General features: G+C 44.2%; 1 protein-coding gene across 1 annotated transcript; it reads left to right on the forward strand.

Moving 5' to 3' along the window:
- The first annotated feature begins 564 nt into the window (after window positions 1-564).
- LOC139837798 (B3 domain-containing protein At1g49475-like) lies at window positions 565-1,014 on the forward strand. The gene has a single exon (XM_071827078.1). The coding sequence runs from the start codon at window positions 565-567 to the stop codon at window positions 1,012-1,014; it is 450 nt and encodes a 149-aa protein (XP_071683179.1).
- The last annotated feature ends 20,619 nt before the right edge of the window (window positions 1,015-21,633 follow it).

Raw genomic sequence — 21,633 nt, forward strand, 5'->3', positions numbered from 1 at the left:
TATCAATAGATGGGATGTCCACATCAACCTGGGATCATAGTATGAGGAGATGATTGATCAGAACCTATGGCATGACTGAACATGACCATGCCATTGGTTCTGATCAAATATCTCCTCCAGATGTCCTAATAGTATGAGGCCTCTGATACCCTACTTTGCATGTTTCTGCTTCTTCAGTTCTGCATTAGCCAATGATCGAACAATGGCACAATGGAATGCAAGGGTGATGCTTTCAAACTTAGTCGTGTGTGCCATATTCGTTGCACACTAGACTTAGTTTGGGGACAGTCCCTCTGCCTGCCATGTGACCAAATGTATGAGGCCTCATTTGCGTTGGCCAATGATTTAACAAAGACAGAATGAAAGGCTAGGTGGTGGCCTCAAACTTAGTCATGTGTGCCACAGTCAATGCACACTACACTTAGTTTGTGGCCACTCCCTATGTCTGCCGTGTGAGCAAATGTATAAGGCCTTCTAATGTTATCAATGTCCGTTTTCATCTAAACTACTTTTGAGCAGGCACACCTCTAATGGTATGTATTCTTCTGGTAGACTGAGAAGATCATGCTTGGGTCACCTGCTCAGGTTCCCGGTGAGGGGCCGGTGAAGAAGCGTCGTGGAAGGCCGGATAAGGTCGGCCACTTCCACGAGGACGCAGGGCCGGACCACTTCCTCCGCATCATATTCAAGCCCACCTTCGGCCGGCTCATGATCCCTAAAGCTTTCGTCAAGTGGTTCGGAGAAATTCCTTCCAACGTCATCGTCACCACCGACACTAGATGCAACTCGAGGATGACTACGAGGAGAGAAGACAATGACGCATTCATCGACCAGGGGTGGACGGCCTTCGCCATCGTCCATCAGCTCAAGGTAGGCCAGTTCCTCACCTTTAAGAAGGTGTCCTCCTTCGAGTACAGTGTGGTCATCTTCGACCACACCTGCACTAAGGTGGTGAGCAGGTGTCCGTACCATGGTGATGACACCAGGTGTGTCATCTTCGAGCATCATGTCTGAAGCTAACCTGGTACCATGTTGTGTCTAGTTGCTGTTCGTGTCTAGTGTGTTGAACTATGATCCTGTCTGCCGTGTCCAGAGCTATGATCGTGTCTGAAAAATGGTGTGTCGTGAACATGTGTCGTCTATGATCAATGCTAAGTTGTGTGTCGTCTATGATTGTGTTCTTGCTTGTGCTGTTGATCGCTGGTAACCCCATCACTGAAGGGAAGAGGTAACCAGAAGCGGATTTTGAGTTGCAACCAAACAATAGTGACGTCGTTCTGGGCTGCTACTAGATCTGAAAACCGACCTACCAAACGGGCAGAGCCCAAATCTCCACGGGGCCAAAAAAATCTCTGTGCAGATCACTAAACAACATTGCTTTTCTGGCCCATGGCCCGTCTTGAACGCCCAGGGGGCGGGTTCTTCCCACGGCGCCAATGGTGCACGAAATGAATGCAGGCTACCAAATGCGCCCAAGATTTTTCTAGTCTACTATTCTATTTAACTTGTGTGTTTTACAATAGAACTTGGTTACATCTGCTCGACTTCGACACACTAATCCTCTGCTATCAAGTCCTACTTTAGCGTAATGCGCATATTTAACACCAATCAAATAACATCACCAACTACGGATATTGACGGTCATGCGACGCAAGCGATGGATGGAGCTAGCCGAGTCCAATACAACTCAGTGCTCACCATGCTCTACTTGTCATAGCTAATTCAGGTATGTATATCCATGTTCCATCAGTAAACGATCCTTTTGAAATATAATTGTGAGCAAGCAGGATATTGCTGGTTGAATTCAGTCAAGGTTCCCACTATATATAGCTGTTACCTCGAACTCAAGATATTTTTTTCCAAAAATTGATGCGTCATGAAAGTTAAATATGTATATATCTACAGATTAATGTACTTTATTTCAACTGAATTTGCATTGTGAGCAAGCATGAAATTGTTGGTTGAATTCAGTCAAGGTTCCCACTATAGCCGTTACCTCGAACTCAAGACATATTTTTCCAAAAATTGATGCTTCATGAAAGTTAAATATGTATATATCCACAGATTAATGCACTTAATTTCAACTAAATTTTGCAAGACTTGTCCAATCTTCTACTTAAGCGCTAGCTCGAGATTATTTAGCGTGCATTAATTTCACAACTACTATAAAATGACTTGTCATCTCCTTTGATCTTATCGCTACTCACAACTCACTCAGTAATCGTCAACGACACTTCATCAACACCACATCTAAGTTAAGATGAGGTATGCTCCAGCGCTACTCCTAGTTCTCGCATGTATTGTAATGGCATCAGGTATGTTTTAACTTCTTTCTACATGATGTTGCATCAGAAACCCAACAAACATATGAGTTTAATCATTCCCAAAAAAAAATGAGTTTAATCCATGATATGAATTTCTTCTGCGTGGTGATATCTTTATATATAGGTGTAAATGCAATAAAAGAATGTAGGCTATACTATATCGGGAGCTCATATGTGTGTTCAACTGGTCCATGCGATGATGCGAAGACAACTGTCACCAAAAGTCCAACACAGACTGCCCTACCGGCACCGGCTGCACTTGGAGTTCTATTTGTGCCAGAAAGAAATGTGCTTGCAGGGTGTGTGCAGATTTAGATCACACCCCTCTCTAAGGCTCCTACAATGAAAGGTGTGAGTAAAAATAGCTAAATTATGGTTAGTTTATATGGAAAAAATAATAGCAACGCCATAATATATGGCGTAGCGGCATGACTTATGTGGGAATGTGATATAGAAAATAAAGTTAATATTGTATCTCTCGTTCGCTGTACTTATGATCAATATATGTTGCATGGTTACCTCCATTTTATGCGAAATATTGCAATGTAGACCAATATATATTAGTACATCTGAGGGCCATGCAGGTGCCACTCGTGAGCACAGCTTTATTTTTGATTTTTTTCACCATGGCCCAAACTATAGATTCGACTGAAACTCGGCATTGTTTTCTGTCTTCTGATTCTTCCTCTGTTTCACTAGAAGTTTTACACCACATGATTAATAGTCTGTTAATGTTAGGTGTTAATTTGGAGTATCCCGGCCACTTTCTCCTTAGCCAACTCTTAATTTGTTTATCAATATCTTTATACAAAGAAGAAATTAATGATGCGATGAACTTATAAGTTTCTGTAGGTTAGCATAGAATCGAAAGAACAAAACTGATCCTGGGAGCATATGTATCCGTAAGTATAAAACCTATTTCAAAAAGTTAAGGGAAAAATTTGCATGTAGAGGGGCGCCATGTTCTGTGTACGCATGTAAAGTTTCAGATAAAACCGATATTTTTTGTTTCATGCATAAAAAGACAAAATAATGTCTCTGATTTTTACACCAAAATTTATCTTTTTTACATAGCGCACAAAACATGTTGGGTTTTGCTGAAACAACTTTATGAGCATGTAACATGTCACGATATACACGAGATATTACGTTTTGTATTTTTTTTTAATATATTTAAAATGGATTTCAAATAAAGGGTGCATAGGCATCCAGATGTAGAAACACACAACCAATATATTGACCACGAGCAATTAATCACCATAGGGGCACTATGCTATGCTTAGTATCTTTGTATAACAACGTGAATGACGGCCTTATGCTAATTGTTGTTTCTACCGACCGTGAATCACCGAGGGAGCTGGAGGGGTTTAGTTATTATTATTTGACGTGATCAATTTTCTTTGAAGTGTTGACGTGATCATTTTTTTTTCCTTGAGATGAAGGGCTCAGTTATCTGTATAGGATTAGTTTAGGACAGATTATTGCCACTGCTATGCCGAAAGACAGGCCTGTCACTAGTGTGCGCACATTACAAACGGGCTAATACCAGGCCCATCACCCTTAACGATATCACAACTGATGAGCCAATGGGCCAGACTCTCGTCCCATATGATGGTTTTTATCTTTTAATTGTATTCCCTCAATCACGCTAAAGAAAACTGTATTCCCTCAAAATAATACCGTTAACTGAATTTTTTCACTGAAGAGCTAACTGTGATTTTTGTAGCATATCGTTAAGAATTAACTGTACTTCCTCCATATCATGTTACTTCTACTAAAATGAAAATATTTAAAGCTAAATATGGCTAGATCAAGGAAAAAAATAGCGCGCTATAACAAAATAGCGTCGGTCTAAAAATACGCTATTAGCGTGCTATATCGCCGAAATAATGTAGCGTGGGCTTTCTATAAACGTTATAGCGTGCTATTGGCGGCGAAATAGCGCGCTATTTTTTTCCATGGTCTAGATACATCTATATTACCGTGAAGTAATACGAATAGGAGGGAGTATTATTTTTTTGGATGGACGCCAGTATGGTCCGTATGGACGGAAAGTACTCTGAGTAGAGTGCGCATGTGTGGCATACTGCCATGTTTCAGTTCAGGCCGTCGGCTCCATAGGCCCAGGCCGTAGCTTCGGCCGCTAGATTTCACACATTCTGCAAGACGTCCGACCAGGCCTCTATACTCAGCACGGGGACACCGGACAGTAGACACACATATTTTCGGAACAACTTAGGTAGGAGCAATGAGATCATTTTTTCTAAAAACAATAAACATGTTCAAGTATTATAAAAAAATCAACAACATACAACACAGCAAAGCCATCGGCAGAAAAAAAGGCCGTCGGCACAGGGGTCCCCGCTGCGACGGTGAGGCTACGCAGTGATTCCCCCCCCCCCCCCCCACCCACCCCATGGCCTTTTTAAGTTTTAAATAACTGGCAGAAAATAATAAAAATATTCAATAAAAAGTTATTTGAGATTTCTGTATGTTATACAACATACTATTAGGGGAAATTAACAATTTTAAATTTTGTTTTTTTTGCAAAAAAAGCTTATTTCTCGGTAAAATAGAATTATCTTTTGCATACGACGTCGAAAAAAAGTATAACCTATCAAAATGATCATCTCAAAAAGTTACATCTGATTTCAATGGTCTACATCCCTGCCTATGCCGACGGCCACACCCTCGGCATAGGGGCAGACATTTATCTTTTTTTTCGCTCGTTTGGCGGCAGCAAAATTCACATAAAAATTCACAGAAACTGCACCCAAGCAATTACACATAACATGAAGTGCAAGTAGCAAATAGACATCAGAGTACCATAACATCATCCAAAATGTGCATAGGTGGGTCATAGCGTCAACTAGAGATATACATCGGACTACATGTCTAGCTCGAGGACAAAAGCTCTAATGATCTCCTGGGTAAAGCGGGCCGAAACCGAGCTCGTCACTGTTGAACTAAGGTGTAGGAGGGTGATATTGCGCTCCAGTAGAAGCTGCAGAAGAACCACTAGGAGAAGTACCGGGAGAAGCACCAAAAGAATGGCCAGGAGAAAGACCACCATGATGAACCGTTGTGATCTCTCGCCCACCCTCGGAGGCATGACCAAAATCCTATTTCCTGGAATGTCCTGTTTCCTATATTCATTTTCCCTCGATTTTAGCAACTTGCGAGGCAAAGGAAAGTCGTAACCAATGGTTTGGTGAAATACTTACCGGTGTCGCTTCGTAGTATGTCCTAGCGAAACTTATCGGTGACGGCCCCGATATTTGGCCCTCGACATAGGGCTCAGCCATCGGCACCTCGGCCCATTCGTGTAGTGAGCACACAAAGTTCAGTACAACAGGCCCAAGATGGTGAAACCAAACACAGCGGCTGCCATCCCCTGACAGAGCGCCTCGTACAACAATTTTGTGAGCTATATTGTTACAGAACAAGTTCTTGGACACACCTTTAACTATTACTTGTCAAAAGCAACACTCAGATTATCTTTGATTTCTCTAAAGAGGACACCGTTACTCACTGTTTAGAGGAATATCCAGCCGCCGAACAGTATGGAGCATTCAGAAGGGCTTTGGCTCCAACGGTGTACTGTTGTACTCTTTACGCCTGATCTCTTTTCCTGAAGTGCCATAAAACTGTTGCATGTTTGGACGACCCAAAGTCTCAACTGGATAATGTAAACTGTCCAGCCCATGAAACCAGGGGGCCCTCCAGGTGTACTCTGTACTGTATACTACGTTGGAGGCGGCCCAAAATAAAAAGAGCCCGAAAGCAGGCCTAGGATGCTCCGACGGAAGACGGCCAGGCTCTCAGGCGTTTCCACGCCGAGTCGCTGAGATACAGACTGAAAAAATAAGAAGATCGCCAGATCCGGGCCTTGACAGCTCCAGTGCTGCGGTTGATGATCTCGTCTGCGCGGCGGCGCGGCCAGAAGCCGTGGACACCGGCCCCGACGAAGGCTCCCCGGCGGCGCTCTCTGGAGAATTGGTGAGCATCCTTCTCTATCTGACAATTCAACATGATCCCGCTCTGTCGCCTAAGCTGACAGTATGCTGTTTGGGCGTTTGGCCTTGCACACCAGGAATGGATAGAAAGGTCGGGGCAGTACAGTGTATGCAGGATTCATTGGTGGTTTAATTGGGTTCGCGTTCGTTGGGAAAGAAAGCCGCCGGTTTGGTATTAAGAGTTTTATCAGGTTGGTTTGCTTTCATTTTGGGAACCCTCTTTGATTGGCAGGATTTCTAAAGAGAAGTTCAGAAATAAAATTGTACAGATTTGATGTCATGGCAGTTGTTTTCTGCATAAACTGTAAACATCATGGATTTTCAGGAGTTCCGCTTAATGTGAAATAACACCAAGGAATTTTACAATTATATATAAATCAAACAATCTCAATAGGAAAAATGCAAGGGATCAAACCCCAGCTTTGATGCTTTGGTGTTTCATCAAAGGCGGAATATTTTTCTAGTGGGAGGCAACATACTGTCAATAATGAGATGCATGTGGTGACTTCGACAATCCTAATACCCATCGGCTCAGTCTCGGTATTCATATGGATATGGATATGGTGTATGTGCGTGCGTCCATAGAGGTGAATATATGTACATACTTCTAAGTGTCTATATTTATACTGTATTTCTCAAAAAATCCCAATGGTTAAAATGTTATTTCCCTTTTGACTCAAAGAGATCTTTTGTCAATCTCTAAAAAAGGAGACCTTTTGTGACTTGCCATATAAAATGTGACAAGAAAACAATAAAGTTAATATGTATAAAAATGTATTGATTATTATCCATATTTTTATAAACTAAGGGGGTTCTAGTTTCGCCCCGGGCCCTCGAAATCTCAGGACCGGCCCTGTATATACAGGATGCATCAGTGTGGTCCATTTGAACTGGCGGTTGTAAATCAGAGTATTTACAAATTACAAGCACATAAGATTATTTTTTCATCACTTATATGCAGTTTCAGAAATTTTCCAAGTTTGTTGGTATTTACTTAGTTCTATTGTCGAGTTATTTTTTATGAACTTTTATTGTTTAGTGTTGTTTGCACATATTATTAATTTATTATCATCATTTAATGGACGGGCGCGGCAATGCGCGCTTTGACGGTCTAGTTCAAGTGATGAAGCCCTCAAGCATCGGGCTTATTTGTAATATTTTAAACTGCATCACCGAGTATCGGGTGTATGAATTGAGAAAAAAATAACATAAAATTTCAGAATTCAATGTAAGCAACATAGCTTATATTAGCGAAAATGAGTGAAGCATTTAACTGGAATCTAGTGCATGTTGCAAGGTCCACTGAGTATCTGCTCTGGTGTCGAATCATACTCTCGCTGGATCCAAGGCCTTGGCCTCTACATTTTGCCTGCTGTGATTGGGCTCTTCTTGTTTGCTGTTGCGGTATTCACTACCGCGTTACTCATCTTTCCTATTTGTCTCTACTTCTAAATGTTGCTGCTACTTGATGGGGTCCATCGTAGTCCTCATAGTTTTAGCCTCTTCTCTAGCTGCGCTTGAAACGGTCCTCTTCGGGTGACTGTGACCTTTTGTTGCCTACTGCTCCTTCGCCATCGGCCCACTTATTGGCTATGTCCATGATCTCAAAATTGTTTTGGGTCTGGCTCTGCCCAGCTCCTCTACAAAGTCCTTGCGGCGCAATCTATTATTGAAAGCATCGATTGCCGGTTCATCGAATATGTTTTACGTTATGTTTTTATGGTCCTCCATCGCTAGTGTATGCTTGTATCGTTCACCCGCCTTCTGTACACATGTTCGTAGTTCTTAAATGAATTTGGGCCGCTTGAAGGTGTTGGAGATATGCCCAAGAGGCAATAATAAAAGTGTTTATTGTTATATCTTAGTGTTCATGATAAATGTTTACATCCCATGCTATAATTGTATTAACCGGAAACATTAATACTTGTGTGTTTTGTAAATATAAAGAAGTCCCTAGTAAGCCTCTTGTTAAACTAGCTTGTTGATTAATTGATAATCATGGTTTCCTGATCATGAACATTGGATGTTATTAATAATAAGATCATATCATTAGGTGAATGATGTGATGGACATACACCCATAGTAAGCGTAGCATATGATCAAGTCATTTAGTTCTTTGTGCTTCAAGCTTTAATATGCATAGTAACTTAATCCTTCAACAATGAGATCTTGTTAATCACCTACACCGGATGGATGCTTTGATGACACCAAACACTACTGCGTAAATGGGTTGTTATAAAGGTGGCATTAAGTGTTCAGAAAGTATAGGGTTGAGGCACTTGTATCAATAGTGGGATTTGTCCATCCTAATGACGGATAGATATACTCTGGGCCCTCTCGGTGGAATGATATCCAATTAGCTTGCAAGCATGTGACTGGTTCACAAGGGATATCATATCACGGTACGAGTAAAGAGTACTTATCGGTAACGAGGTTGAACTAGGTATGGTGATACCGACGATCAAACTTCGGATAAGTAAAATATCGCGAGACAAAGGGAATTGTTATTTTATGTAAATGGTTCTTTCGATCACGAAGTCATCGTTGAATATGTGGGAGCTATTATGGATCTCCAGGTCCCGCTATTAGTTATTGATCAGAGAGGGGTCTCGATCATGTCCGCATAGTTCTCGAACCGTAGGGTGACACACTTAAGGTTTGATGTCGTTTTAAGTAGATATGGAATATGGAATGGAGTTCGAATTTTGTTCGGAGTCTCGGATGGGATCCAAGACATCACGAGGAGTTCCGGAATGGTTCGGAGAATAAGATTCATATATAGGAAGTCACTTTCCAAGTTTGAAAATGATCCGGTGCATTTATGGAAGGCGCTAGATGTTGGAGATATGCCCAAGAGGCAATAATAAAGTGGTTATTATAATATCTTTGTGTTTATGATAAATGTTTGCATACCATGCTATAATTGTATTAACCGAAACATTGATACATGTGTGTTATGTAAACAACAAGGAGTCCCTAGTAAGCCTCTTGTATAACTAGCTTGTTGATTAATAGATGATCATGGTTTCATGATTATGAACATTGGATGTTATTAATAACAAGGTTATGTCATTGGATGAATGATATAATGGACACACACCCAAATAAGCGTAGCATGAGATCAAGTCATTAAGTTCAACTTGCTATAAGCTTTCGATACATAGTTACCTAAGTCCTTCGACCATGAGATCATGTAAATCACTTACACCGGAAGGGTGCTTTGATTACATCAAACGCCACTGCGTAAATGGGTGGTTATAAAGATGGGATTAAGTATTCGGAAAGTATGAGTTGAGGCATATGGATCAAGAGTGGGATTTGTCCATCCCGATGACGGATAGATATATTCTGGGCCCTCTCGGTGGAATGTCGTCTAATTAGCTTGCAAGCATGTGACTAGGTCACAAGAGATGACATACCACGGTACGAGTAAAGAGTACTTGTCGGTAACGAGGTCGAACTAGGTATGGAGATACCGATGATCAAACCTCGGACAAGTAAAGTATCACGTGACAAAGGGAATCGGTATCGTATGTGAATGGTTCAATCGATCACTAAGTTATCGTTGAATGTGTGGGAGCCATTATGGATCTCCAGATCCCGCTATTGGTTATTGGTCGGAGAGGAGTCTCGACCATGTCCGCATAGTTCACGAACCGTAGGGTGACGCGCTTAAGGTTCGATGTCGCATAAGTAGATTCGGAATATGAGATGGAGACCGAAGTTTGTTCGGAGTCTCGGATGGGATCCAGGACATCACGAGGAGGTCCGAAATGGTCCGGAGAATAAGATTCATATAAGGGAAGTTGATTTCTGGGTTTCGGAAAAGTTCGGGATTTTTTCAGTGGAAGACCGGGAAGGTTCTAGAAGGTTCCCGGGGTCCCACCAGTGGGCCCACGACCCTAGGAGGCCTAGCATGGGCCGAGGGGATGCACCCTAGCCTAATGGGCTAGGGGCACATGCCCCCCAAGGCCCAGCCGGCCAACCCCTTTAGGGTTTACCAAAACCCTAAGGGGGGGATCAACTTGGGGGGGAAGAAATCCCCTCCTCCCCCTTTGGCCGCCGGCCCTAGCCCTAGATGGGCTGGGGGGGCCACCCAAACCGACCTCCCTACCTATATAAAGAGGGGAGGGGGCAGGGGGCGCAGCTACCCCAACACACCAACCTCTGGCCGCCCCCTCTCCTCCTCCATATTGCTGTTCCGGCTTGGCGAAGCCCTGCAGCTTTTCTCCTCCACCACCACCACCACGCCGTCGTGCTGCTGGGATTCCGAGGGGATCTACCACACCTCCACTGCCCACTGGAACGGGGAGAGGACGGGCTTCATCGACACCGTACGCACGACCGAGTACGGAAGTGCTGCCGGATTGCAGCACGGACGATCGACTACATCAACAACGAGATCTAATCTCGTAAGCTTTGGAATCTTTGAGGGTTAGTCTGATGCTCTTCTCGTTGCTTCGATCTTGGTAGATTAGATCTTGCTTCTTCCTAGATTGGATCTTGGTTTTTGTTCATGTTCACGGTAGAAATTTTTTGTTTTCCATGCAACGAACCCATCACTAGAATGTTCTAGAACCTTCCGAAAGAAATCACCATGGAAGGTGGAGTCCCGGATGGACTCCACCAACCCTAGCCAGCCAACCAAAGGGGAAGGTGGAGTCCATGGTGGACTCCACCACCTTGGCCAGCCATAGAGGAAGGAAAGGGAGCAATCCCACTTCCCCTAGGTTTCACCCATATGGAAGGTTTGGAGTTGGACTCTTATTCGGATTTTGGGCAAACCCTAGGGGGTTCCACCTATATAAAGAGGGGGAGAGGGAGGGGGCTGAATACACAAGTTGGCCGCACCACCAAGGGGCTCCCAAGCCGGCGCCCAAAGCCCCCCTCTCTCCCAAACCCTAGCTACTCCCTCCTCCTAATTCTCCCGCGGTGCTTACGGCGAAGCCCTGCCGGAGATCTCCACCACCACCATCACCACGCCGTCGTGCTGGCGGGATTCCGAGGAGGATCTACTACATCCGCTGCCCGCTGGAACAGGGAGAAGGACGTCGTCATCAACACCGAACGTGTGACCGAGTGCGGAGGTGCTGCCCGATTGTGGCACCGCCAAGATCTTCTACGCGCTGGCAAGTGATCGACTACATCCACCACGAGATTTATCTCGTTAACGCTTAGCGATCTTCGAGGGTATGTTGATCTTGACCTCGTTGCTACCATCTACTAGATTAGATCTTGGCTTGTTATTCGTTCTTGCGGTAGGAATTTTTTTGTTTTCTATGCTACGAATCCCTACAGTGGTATCAGAGCCGTGTCTATGCATAGATTGGTTGCACGAGTAGAACACAATGGTTTGTGGGCGTTGATGCTTTTCTTGTCTCTTGTTATGTGTACTTTGCATCTTGCGGTATGGTGGGATGAAGAGGCCCGGTGTCAACACCCAGATTTTTAAATCCAGATGCCTATTATGCCATACATCGCAATCCCAGGAAGATTGTTGTTGCGAGACATAACAGTTGATATCATAAGTCATCATTCATTACAAACCATAATCGTCTTACAAAAGGGGATCACATGATCCAATATTACATAAATAGTTGATCTACGGATCAACGAACACATTACATAGCGGAAGCGTAGTAGTAGTGGACTGTATAATTCCACAGGCCAACGCTTGACGTCAGAAGAACTCCTAGTTGTTGTAGACATCCTGCTGGCCGTCGTCTTCATAGTGCTGCTCCCTTTCATACTCTGGCCATTTGAATAGCCAGGGACACAGCCGTGAGTACTTCAAAGTACTCGCAAACTAATACTAGTGTAAGTACTACCCATTTTAGTACGGGGGTGCTAAGCTCTAGGTTTCCTTGCATAAAGCCAATTTTAGTTTAGAAACATTTTAGTAAACAAATCCGCAGGTGCTAACTAGCTCAAGTGGGAACATTAGTGTTATTCCCACAACTTAGTTGTGATTCAAATCAAATTCACCGTTCAAAATCATCCACCCTTTTTAAGACAACATCTGATAATGGAACAGTATGGCCTTTCCAACCGTCCGTAACCGTGGACACGGCTATTCGAATAGGTTTACACTCTGCAGAGGTTGCACACTTGTGCCACAACATTTGATTTCATCCGTCAGGGATAACCCTGAATATTCGTAACTCAGTACGCGGATCATCAACCATAACCTTTCACTTACATACCCTAGTATAGGCACCTCTCCCCATGAGCTTGGCCTCCCAGTGAAGACCAACTGTCAACCTGGGAACTGCACAGGGCTTGGCCGTACAATTCACCTCAATTCACATCATTTCTCAGCAACGGAGGCAGCCTCGGCATAACCCCTATGATGCTTGTTCAGAGGGAACCCATACTAAGATGTATAAACTTCTAGTTAAGCCCTACCCATAATCAGGTATTGTGGGGGTACTCAAAAATTGGAAAGGTATCGCATCCAAACCAATATCAGTTTTATCAAAAATCACCATCTTCTCTTGGTCATATTCACCTTCAAACTTTATTCAATGGAATGAATCATCATTCCAAGGTTTAGAATTCAAAACAAGTCATATGTTCCCATCTAGAGTAGCCACTTTTATTTGTTAGCACTAGCAACTAGTCTTGATGAGTGCTACTTAACTCATAAACTTTTTAGGCTAAGTTTGATACTCTTGTTCTACTCTATACTTAGACCAAAGTTAACTATAAAAGTAAGCTTTAATAAATAAAGTAAAAAAACTTTGCAAGAATAAAACTTGGGATGGGATCAGGAAACATAGAATAGTAGGTGAGTGTGCCTTGCCCTGACAGAGCTTTGCACTTTGCAGGAATATTAGCTTGCCTTGGTTGGTGTACTGATCAAAGTGGTCTTCCTCTCCTTGGAAGTAGACCTCCTCCTCCTCCCCTTGATACTCTTCCGTACTAGCGTCTAAAATACGAATACGAGGTACCATCACCACACCAATCTTAAGTACTTTACTAAGCACACATAAGCCACACAAGCTAGGTTATCATCATACAGTAAATAAGTTGGTGGACTTGTTTTCTCATTTAAGAAAAATAATTTCCTCTCATTATCTTATTAAGATTTAATTTCTCTCATGAATAATATGTGACCTGGGTTGACCAAAGTCAACTTCTTCACACTTATCATTTAAGAAAATGATTTAAATGAGGTGAGCACCTCATACCATTTAATCCTAGCATGGTAAAGATTTAATATCACCAACAATTCCTATGAGATCTAAATGACCAGAGTCTCTACCTCATTTTGAATTGGTGGTGACAAGATTTAAATGAGAGGAACACTCCCATATGATTTCTTAATAGTTTTGGACAATATCTTTGACTAGAAATAGCCATAAAGTCCTTTAATTCAACTAGGCCATGATCATTCAAAGTAAGCATGGCATATTTTTGCAGAAACAATTGGTACAAGTGAAATGTGAATTATAGGAGTTGGAATTAACTTAAAAGCATGTATGGTTGATTTTTAATAATTAATCTAAGGCAGAAAAGTCCCTGTCTTGTTTATTTTCTCACTTTAATTCTATAATAGATCTAGGGTTCAAACCAGTGGCATTGTGTAGATAATTTCCTAAGGTTTCCAAATATATAAAATTTGTAAAATTTGGCCAAGTAGATTTGTCCCTATTGAATTTTAAACTTGGCATCAGATTGCATATTTCATCTATTCTGGAAATTTGAATTTGAACTAGTGGGCTCGCGCGGGAAACTAGCTGGGCTGCAGAGAGAAAAAGGATTTGGGCCGGCCCACTTTGCGTCCAGCGTGAGCAGGCCGTCTGACGGCGGGTCCCACGCGTCAGCGGGTCATAACGACCGAAGCGGTACGCGCATGTCTGCGCCGTGCGATTAGAAGAGGATCGCACGGTCGGGGAGCGTCGTCGTCGACGGCGAGAAAGGGACTCACTGGCGGCGGAGGTAGGGGGTCGGCGAGCTCGTCGGAGCTCCGGCGGTCGTCGGTGATGTGCGCAGCAACGTTGGAGTGGATGAGGAAGCGCCTGGAAGCAGTTGCGTGTCCTGGGGTGGCCTCCTGCTCCGGCGAACTCCGTGTACTGGCGGCGGCGGCGAGCTTGCAATTGGGACAGTGGGGTGGCTAATCGATTCAATTGAGAGGTCGAGGAGAGCTGTGGTGAGGAGGGGAAGCGAGTGGTGTGCTCGGATTGAGAGGAGGAGTCCTCCTTTTATAGTTGCGGGAGGTGGCTGTGGCGCTCGGCTAGGGTCACCGGCGTCGTCGTCGGTCCAGGGCTGCGAAGAGGCAAGGGATGGGCGCGTACGATTGCTGGCGTCCTGGCGAGGCTGACGCGCGTGATGGCGGTGAAGACGAGGGTCTACAGCGGCGGTGAGCTTGACGGGAGCGCGAAGGTCATGGCGGTCGGTCGTGGACGCGGTCGTCGTCTACGGCGTTCCCGCGGGCTAGTGGGCGTGTCCAGGCGATGCAGGGTGAGGTGAGGCGTCGACTGGCGGTGAGAGAGGGAGCAGAGGTGACGCGAGGGCGCGGGACGGCTGACGCTCTGGCGCGTCCAGGGCTGGCGCCATGCGCGCTCTGGCGCGTGCATGGGCATGCCTGGGCGTGTCTGGGCACGATGGTTTCTAGCCGTTGCGGTAAAAAATTTTGACGAGGCAGGGTCTGGTCGTGATCAGGTGAGTGAGAGGAAGGTGATGGACATGGTGGTTCGGGCCAGAGATGGCCAGAGGTGAGAGTGGCATGGTGGTGGCATGCCATGCCACGGCATGGCATGGTCTGGCCAAGTTGAGCCTCTCCAGTGCTGGGCAAGTGGTGCTACTGGTGCTGAGGGGTGAGAGGAGGTGCCAGGGGTGCAGTGGTGGCTCAGGTTGGACCAAGTCCAAAGTAAAAATTCAGTATGGGCTCAAGGTTTAACCTTGCCTGCCAGGTGTTTGTGGTAATGCCCGAAAGAAAAATAATTTCGAAATTTGCAAATCTTTTTGGTGGGTTGTAATCATATATTAAATGGAGCATTTTGGTGGTGGTGGTGATCAAAATAGAATTGAGATGCAAAATCACATTTTGCATATGATCTTGCATATGTGAGTTTGTTCCAACTTTGCTTGATTCTCATTTGAATTTGATAAGGAATTTGGGGTAGTGGTTTTGGGCAAAGTTGAAGTGCTTGATGTTGTCTTGGATGAGGTGCAAAGAGTTGACAAAGTGTAGAAGTGAAAAGTTAAAAACCAGAGGCTCAAAGTGGGCATCAGGTTAAAAATGGCACATATGACCATAATCATATGTGAGCTCAATTTTGATTCAAATTTGTTTTGAATTGGGTTTGATTGATTTCAAAGGTGTTAATAAGTGTTTAGTATCCATTTACAACTAATGGTGCAAACCAAAATGCTCTAGGTTAGAGATTTGCAAAAATGGCATAGGCCATATGTGTGTGTGGAATTTATTTTTATTCTTTCTTTTTCTAAATTCTTTTTCTTTGTTCTTGGATGATCATGAGATCTTGTTTAGGGTTTTGAGAGTAAGAGAGAACACAAAACCAAGCATCATGGCAAAAGCACACTCAAATAATTAAAAAGGGGAACTATATGCATAGACCTATATGATGATAAAAAGTTTTTGTTGGCTCTGATTTTTGGATTCTTGAAATCTCTCTCTTGTTCTTCTTATTCAAAAGTTGGGATGTTACAAACCCTTCCCCCTTACAAAAGATCTCGTCCCGAGATCTAAAGAAAATTAGGTACTAAAGAGATCTGGGTATTCCTTCTTCATGTCTTCTTCGCGCTCCCAAGTGGCTTCGTCTTCAGTGTGATTGCTCCACTGAATCTTCAGGAACTTGATACTCCTGGTGCGGGTGGTCCTGAAAGCTTCTTCAAGGATGCGAATAGGCACTTCACGGTATGTCAGGTCTTTGTTGATATCAATAGCTCTGTGGTCGATGTTCTTGAACACTTCGGTCTTCTCCGGCACTTCTAGGCACTTCCGAAGTAGTGAGATGTGAAACACATTGTGCACTGCGGATATTTCTTCCGGTAGTTCAAGTTGATATGAAACTTCTCCTCGGCGACTCAGAACTTTGAAGGGTCCGACATATCTGGGGGCGAGCTTTCCTCTGAGTTGAAATCTCTGCATTCCTTTGAGGGGTGAGACTTTGAGATACACAAAATCTCCGATCTCGAATGTCATCTCTCGGCGTCTCTTGTCGGCGTAGCTCTTCTGTCTTGACTGGGCGGTCTTGAGGTATTCACGGATCTGGTGCACCTTCTCTTCGGCTTCTCGGAGAACATCTGGGCCGAAGACTTGGCTATCTCCGACTTCCGACCAGTTCAAAGGGGTACGGCACTTTCTTCCGTACAGGGCTTCAAAGGGGGCCATCTGTAAGCTGGCTTGATTACTGTTGTTGTAGGAGAATTCTGCATAAGGTAGGCAGTCTTCCCATTTGGATCCATACTCTAGCACACAGGCTCTCAACATATCTTCAAGTATCTGGTTGACTCTCTCGGTCTGTCCGTCAGTCTGCGGGTGATAAGCGGTGCTGAAATTCAGACGGGTTCCTAGTCCTTCATGCACTTTTTGCCAGAATCTTGAGGTGAATTGGGATCCTCTATCTGACACAATTGACTTTGGGGTTCCATGCAGGGCGACTATTCTGGAGATATATAACTCAGCTAACTTGGGGCCTTGATAGGTGGTCTTGACCGGGATAAAATGGGCTACCTTAGTCAATCTATCGACTACTACCCAAATGGAATCATTCCCCTTGCTAGATTTGGGCAATCCAGTGATAAAATCCATTCCTACTGAATCCCACTTCCATTCCGGAATCTGTAACGGTTGCAACAATCCTGCGGGTCGCTGGTGTTCTGCCTTGACTCTCTGACAGATATCACACTTGGCGATGTAGCTTCCAATTTCTCTCTTCATTCCATGCCACCAGAATTGTTCTTTCAGATCTTGATACATCTTGGTTCCTCTGGGATGAATGGAGTATAGGGTGTCGTGAGCTTCCTTCAGAATGACTTGCTTCAACTCTGCATCTGAGGGTACACACAGGCGTCCGTTGTACCAAAGAACTCCTTCTTCATCAATGGTGAATCCCGGTGCCTTTCCTGCAGCTATCTGACTCTTGATTCCGTCAATGCTGGCATTTCCCCTCTGGGCTTCCTTTATCTGACTCATCAAAGTGGGTTGGAGTTCAATGCTGGCTAAGAATCCTTCGCTCACTAGCTCTAGTCTGAACTGTTCAAACTCTTGATACAGGCTGGGTTGTTCTATTGCGATCATGGAGTTCAACTGACACGGCAGTCTGCTCAAAGCATCCGCTACCACATTGGCCTTGCCGGGGTGGTAGTGAATCTCCATGTCGTAATCCTTGATTAATTCTATCCATCTACGTTGTCTCATATTCAGCTCCTTCTGGGAGAAAATATACTTCAAGCTCTTGTGATCCGAATATATCTCGCATCGATTACCCATGAGGTAATGACGCCAAACTTTCAGGGCTAAGACTACGGCTGCTAACTCCAAGTCATGAGTTGGGTAGTTCTGCTCGTGTTGCTTCAGTTGCCTTGACAGATATGATATCACCTTGCCTTCTTGCATCAACACACATCCAAGACCAATCTTGGATGCGTCACAATAGACGTCGAATGGCTTGGTGATATCGGGCATGATCAGAATTGGGGCTGTGGTCAATCTTCTCTTGAGCTGCTGAAAACTCTCTTCACATTTATCAGTCCATTCAAACTTCTTATCCTTCTTCAACAGTTGGGTCATTGGTTTAGCTATGCTTGAAAAGCCTTCCACAAATCTGCGGTAATATCCGGCTAATCCAAGAAAAGCGCGGACCTCGGTCTGGGTGGTTGGGGCTTGCCATTCGGTAACGGTCTTGATCTTAGCGGGATCTACGGCAATACCTCCAGCAGACAAGATATGTCCCAGGAATCCTACTTCCTTCAGCCAAAACTCACATTTGCTGAACTTGGCATACAACTGATGCTGTCTAAGGGTTTCTAGGATAATCTCCAAATGTTGCTCATGTTCTTCTTCGGATTTGGAGTAGATAAGAATGTCGTCGATGAAGACAACGACGAACTTATCCAAAAAGTTCATAAAGATCTTATTCATGAGATTCATGAAATAAGCAGGGGCATTGGTCAATCCAAATGACATGACATTGTACTCGTACAATCCATATCGGGTGGTAAAGGCAGTCTTAGGAATATCTGTGGCACGGATCTTCAGTTGGTGGTAACCAGTCCTAAGATCAATCTTAGAGAACACTTTGGCACCGGCCAGCTGGTCAAACAGGTCTTCTATCTTTGGCAGGGGGTACTTGTTCTTGATGGTGACATCGTTAAGCTTACGGTAATCCGTACATAAACGAGTGGCACCGTCCTTCTTATCCACAAACAATACTGGGGATCTCCAGGGCGAGGCACTTGGTTGGATCAAACCTTTGGCTAGCATATCATCCAGTTGCTTCTTCAGCTCGATTAACTCTACGGGGTTCATGCTATAGGCTCTCTGGGCTATAGGTCCGGTTCCGGGGATTAACTCAATGATAAACTCGATATCCCGATCTGGGGGCATACCAGGTAAATCATCAGGAAACACATCAGGGTATCGACAGACGACCCTGATCTGATCCAAGGTTGGCTGGGCTATACTCTGGTTGCAGGTAAACTTTCTGGGCAGCCTTTCAGATACATGCTCTACTAATATTCCGGTGCTACTAGTCATGGTGATGGCCTTCTTGGCACAATCAATCAATCCATGATGTTTCGACATCCAATCCATACCCAGTACTACTTCCAAACCTTTTGTTCCTAGAACAATCAAATTTGCATAAAAATCTACTTCATGCATTCTGATAGGCACATCTTTGCAAATTTTTCTAGCTTTTGTAGTTGAACCAGGTATTTGGACTATCATGACATGCTTCAAGCTGATTGGTTGAATTTTACTGGTGCATGCAAAGTCTTCAGTGACAAATGAATGTGATGCCCCGGAATCAAACAACACTCGTGCAGGTACTGAATTAACAGAAAACATACCCAGCACCACGTCTGGTGCTTCCTGGGCTTCCTCGGCGTTCATGTGGTAGAGGCGACCGTTGCGGTTGTTGGGGTTGTTGTAGGATAACGTTGCATAGAAAACAAAAAAAATTTCCTACGGTGAACACGCAATCCAAGCCAAGATGCAATCTAGAAGACGGTAGCAACGAGGGGGTATCGAGTCTCACCCTTGAAGAGATTCCAAAGCCTACAAGATGAGGCTCTTGTTGCTGCGGTAGACGATCACTTGCCGCTTGCAAAAGCGCGTAGAAGATCTTGATCACGATCGGTTCCGGCGCCACGAACGGGCAGCACCTCCGTACTCGGTCACACGTTCGGTTGTTGATGAAGACGACGTCCACCTCCCCGTTCCAGCGGGCAGCGGAAGTAGTAGCTCCTCTTGAATCCGACAGCACGACGGCGTAGTGTCGGTGGTGGTGAAGAAGTCCGGCGGAGCTTCGCTAAGCTACGCGGGAGATATGGAGGAGAAGGGGGCGGCTAGGGTTTGGGAGGGGGTGGCCGGCTTGTGGTCTTGGGGTGGCCGGCCCCCTCCCTTGGCCCCTCATTATATAGGTGGATCCCCAAGTGTTGGTGTCCAAGTCTTCGAATAAGACCCGAACCAAAAACCTTCCATAAGAGGGGAAACCTAGCCCAACTAGGACTCCCACCAAAAGGTGGGATTTCCACCTCCCATGTGGGGGGGTGGCCGGCCCCCTATGGAGGAGTCCACTTGGGACTCCTCCCCATCTAGGGCTGGCCGGCCATGGAGGTGGAGTCCCATGTGGACTCCACCTTCCTTGGTGGTTTCTTCCGGACTTTTCTAGAACCTTCTAGAACCTTCCATAGAACCTTCCGCGACATTTTATTTCACATAAAATGACATCCTATATATGAATCTTATTCTCCGGACCATTCCGGAACTCCTCGTGATGTCCGGGATCTCATCCGGGACTCCGAACAAATATTCGAACTCCATTCCTTATTCAAGTACTACCATTTCAACATCCAACTTTAAGTGTGTCACCCTACGGTTCGAGAACTATGCAGACATGGTTGAGTACTCACTCCGACCAATAACCAATAGCGGGATCTGGAGATCCATAATGGCTCCCACATATTCAACGATGACTTTAGTGATCGAATGAACCATTCACATATATTACCAATTCCCTTTGTCTCGCGATATTTTACTTGTCCGAGGTTTGATCTTCGGTATCACTCTATACCTTGTTCAACCTCGTCTCCTGACAAGTACTCTTTACTCGTACCGTGGTATGTGGTCTCTTATGAACTCATTCATATGCTTGCAAGACATTAGACGACATTCCACCGAGAGGGCCCAGAGTATATCTATCCGTCATCGGGATGGACAAATCCCACTGTTGATCCATATGCCTCAACTCATACTTTCCGGATACTTAATCCCACCTTTATAGCCACCCATTTACGCAGTGGTGTTTGGTGTAATCAAAGTACCTTTCCGGTATAAGTGATTTACATGATCTCATGGTCATAAGGACTAGGTAACTATGTATCGAAAGCTTATAGCAAATAACTTAATGACGAGATCTTATGCTACGCTTAATTGGGTGTGTCCATTACATCATTCACACAATGACATAACCTTGTTATTAATAACATCCAATGTTCATGATTATGAAACTAATCATCCATTAATCAACAAGCTAGTTTAAGAGGCATACTAGGGACTTCTTGTTTGTCTACATATCACACATGTACTAATGTTTCGGTTAATACAATTCTAGCATGATATATAAACATTTATCATAAACATAAAGATATAAATAATAACCACTTTATTATCGCCTCTAGGGCATATCTCCTTCAGTCTCCCACTTGCACTAGAGTCAATAATCTAGTTTACATTTGTAAAGATATAACACCTTGGCCTTCCGGTGCTTTATCATGTTTTGCTCACGGGAGAGGTTTTAGTCAACAGATCTGACATGCTCAGAACCGTATGTATTTTGTAATTCATTTGCGTCTCAACGCGTCACTCATTTCCAAATGAGTCGGCATTTAATATGTTTGGTCTTCTGGTGGAACCTTAATTCCGCGGTCTGAAATATGTCACTAACATTGTCACACACAATATAGCTTCAAAGTTCTGACTCTGTCGGAACTACACCAAGTTCTCAAAGAACCTCTTGACTTAACATCCTTTGTCATTGTCAAAACAATGACATACTCTGCCTTCTTTTGTAGAATCCGTCACAATATTTAGAACTCTT

This window comes from Lolium perenne, chromosome 3 (assembly GCF_019359855.2).
Source record: "Lolium perenne isolate Kyuss_39 chromosome 3, Kyuss_2.0, whole genome shotgun sequence".
NCBI lineage: Eukaryota > Viridiplantae > Streptophyta > Magnoliopsida > Poales > Poaceae > Lolium > Lolium perenne.

Excerpts from the sequence above, each read along its gene's own strand:
- LOC139837798 (XM_071827078.1), top strand. The coding sequence starts at position 565 with ATGCTTGGGTCACCTGCTCAGGTTCCCGGTGAGGGGCCGGTGAAGAAG.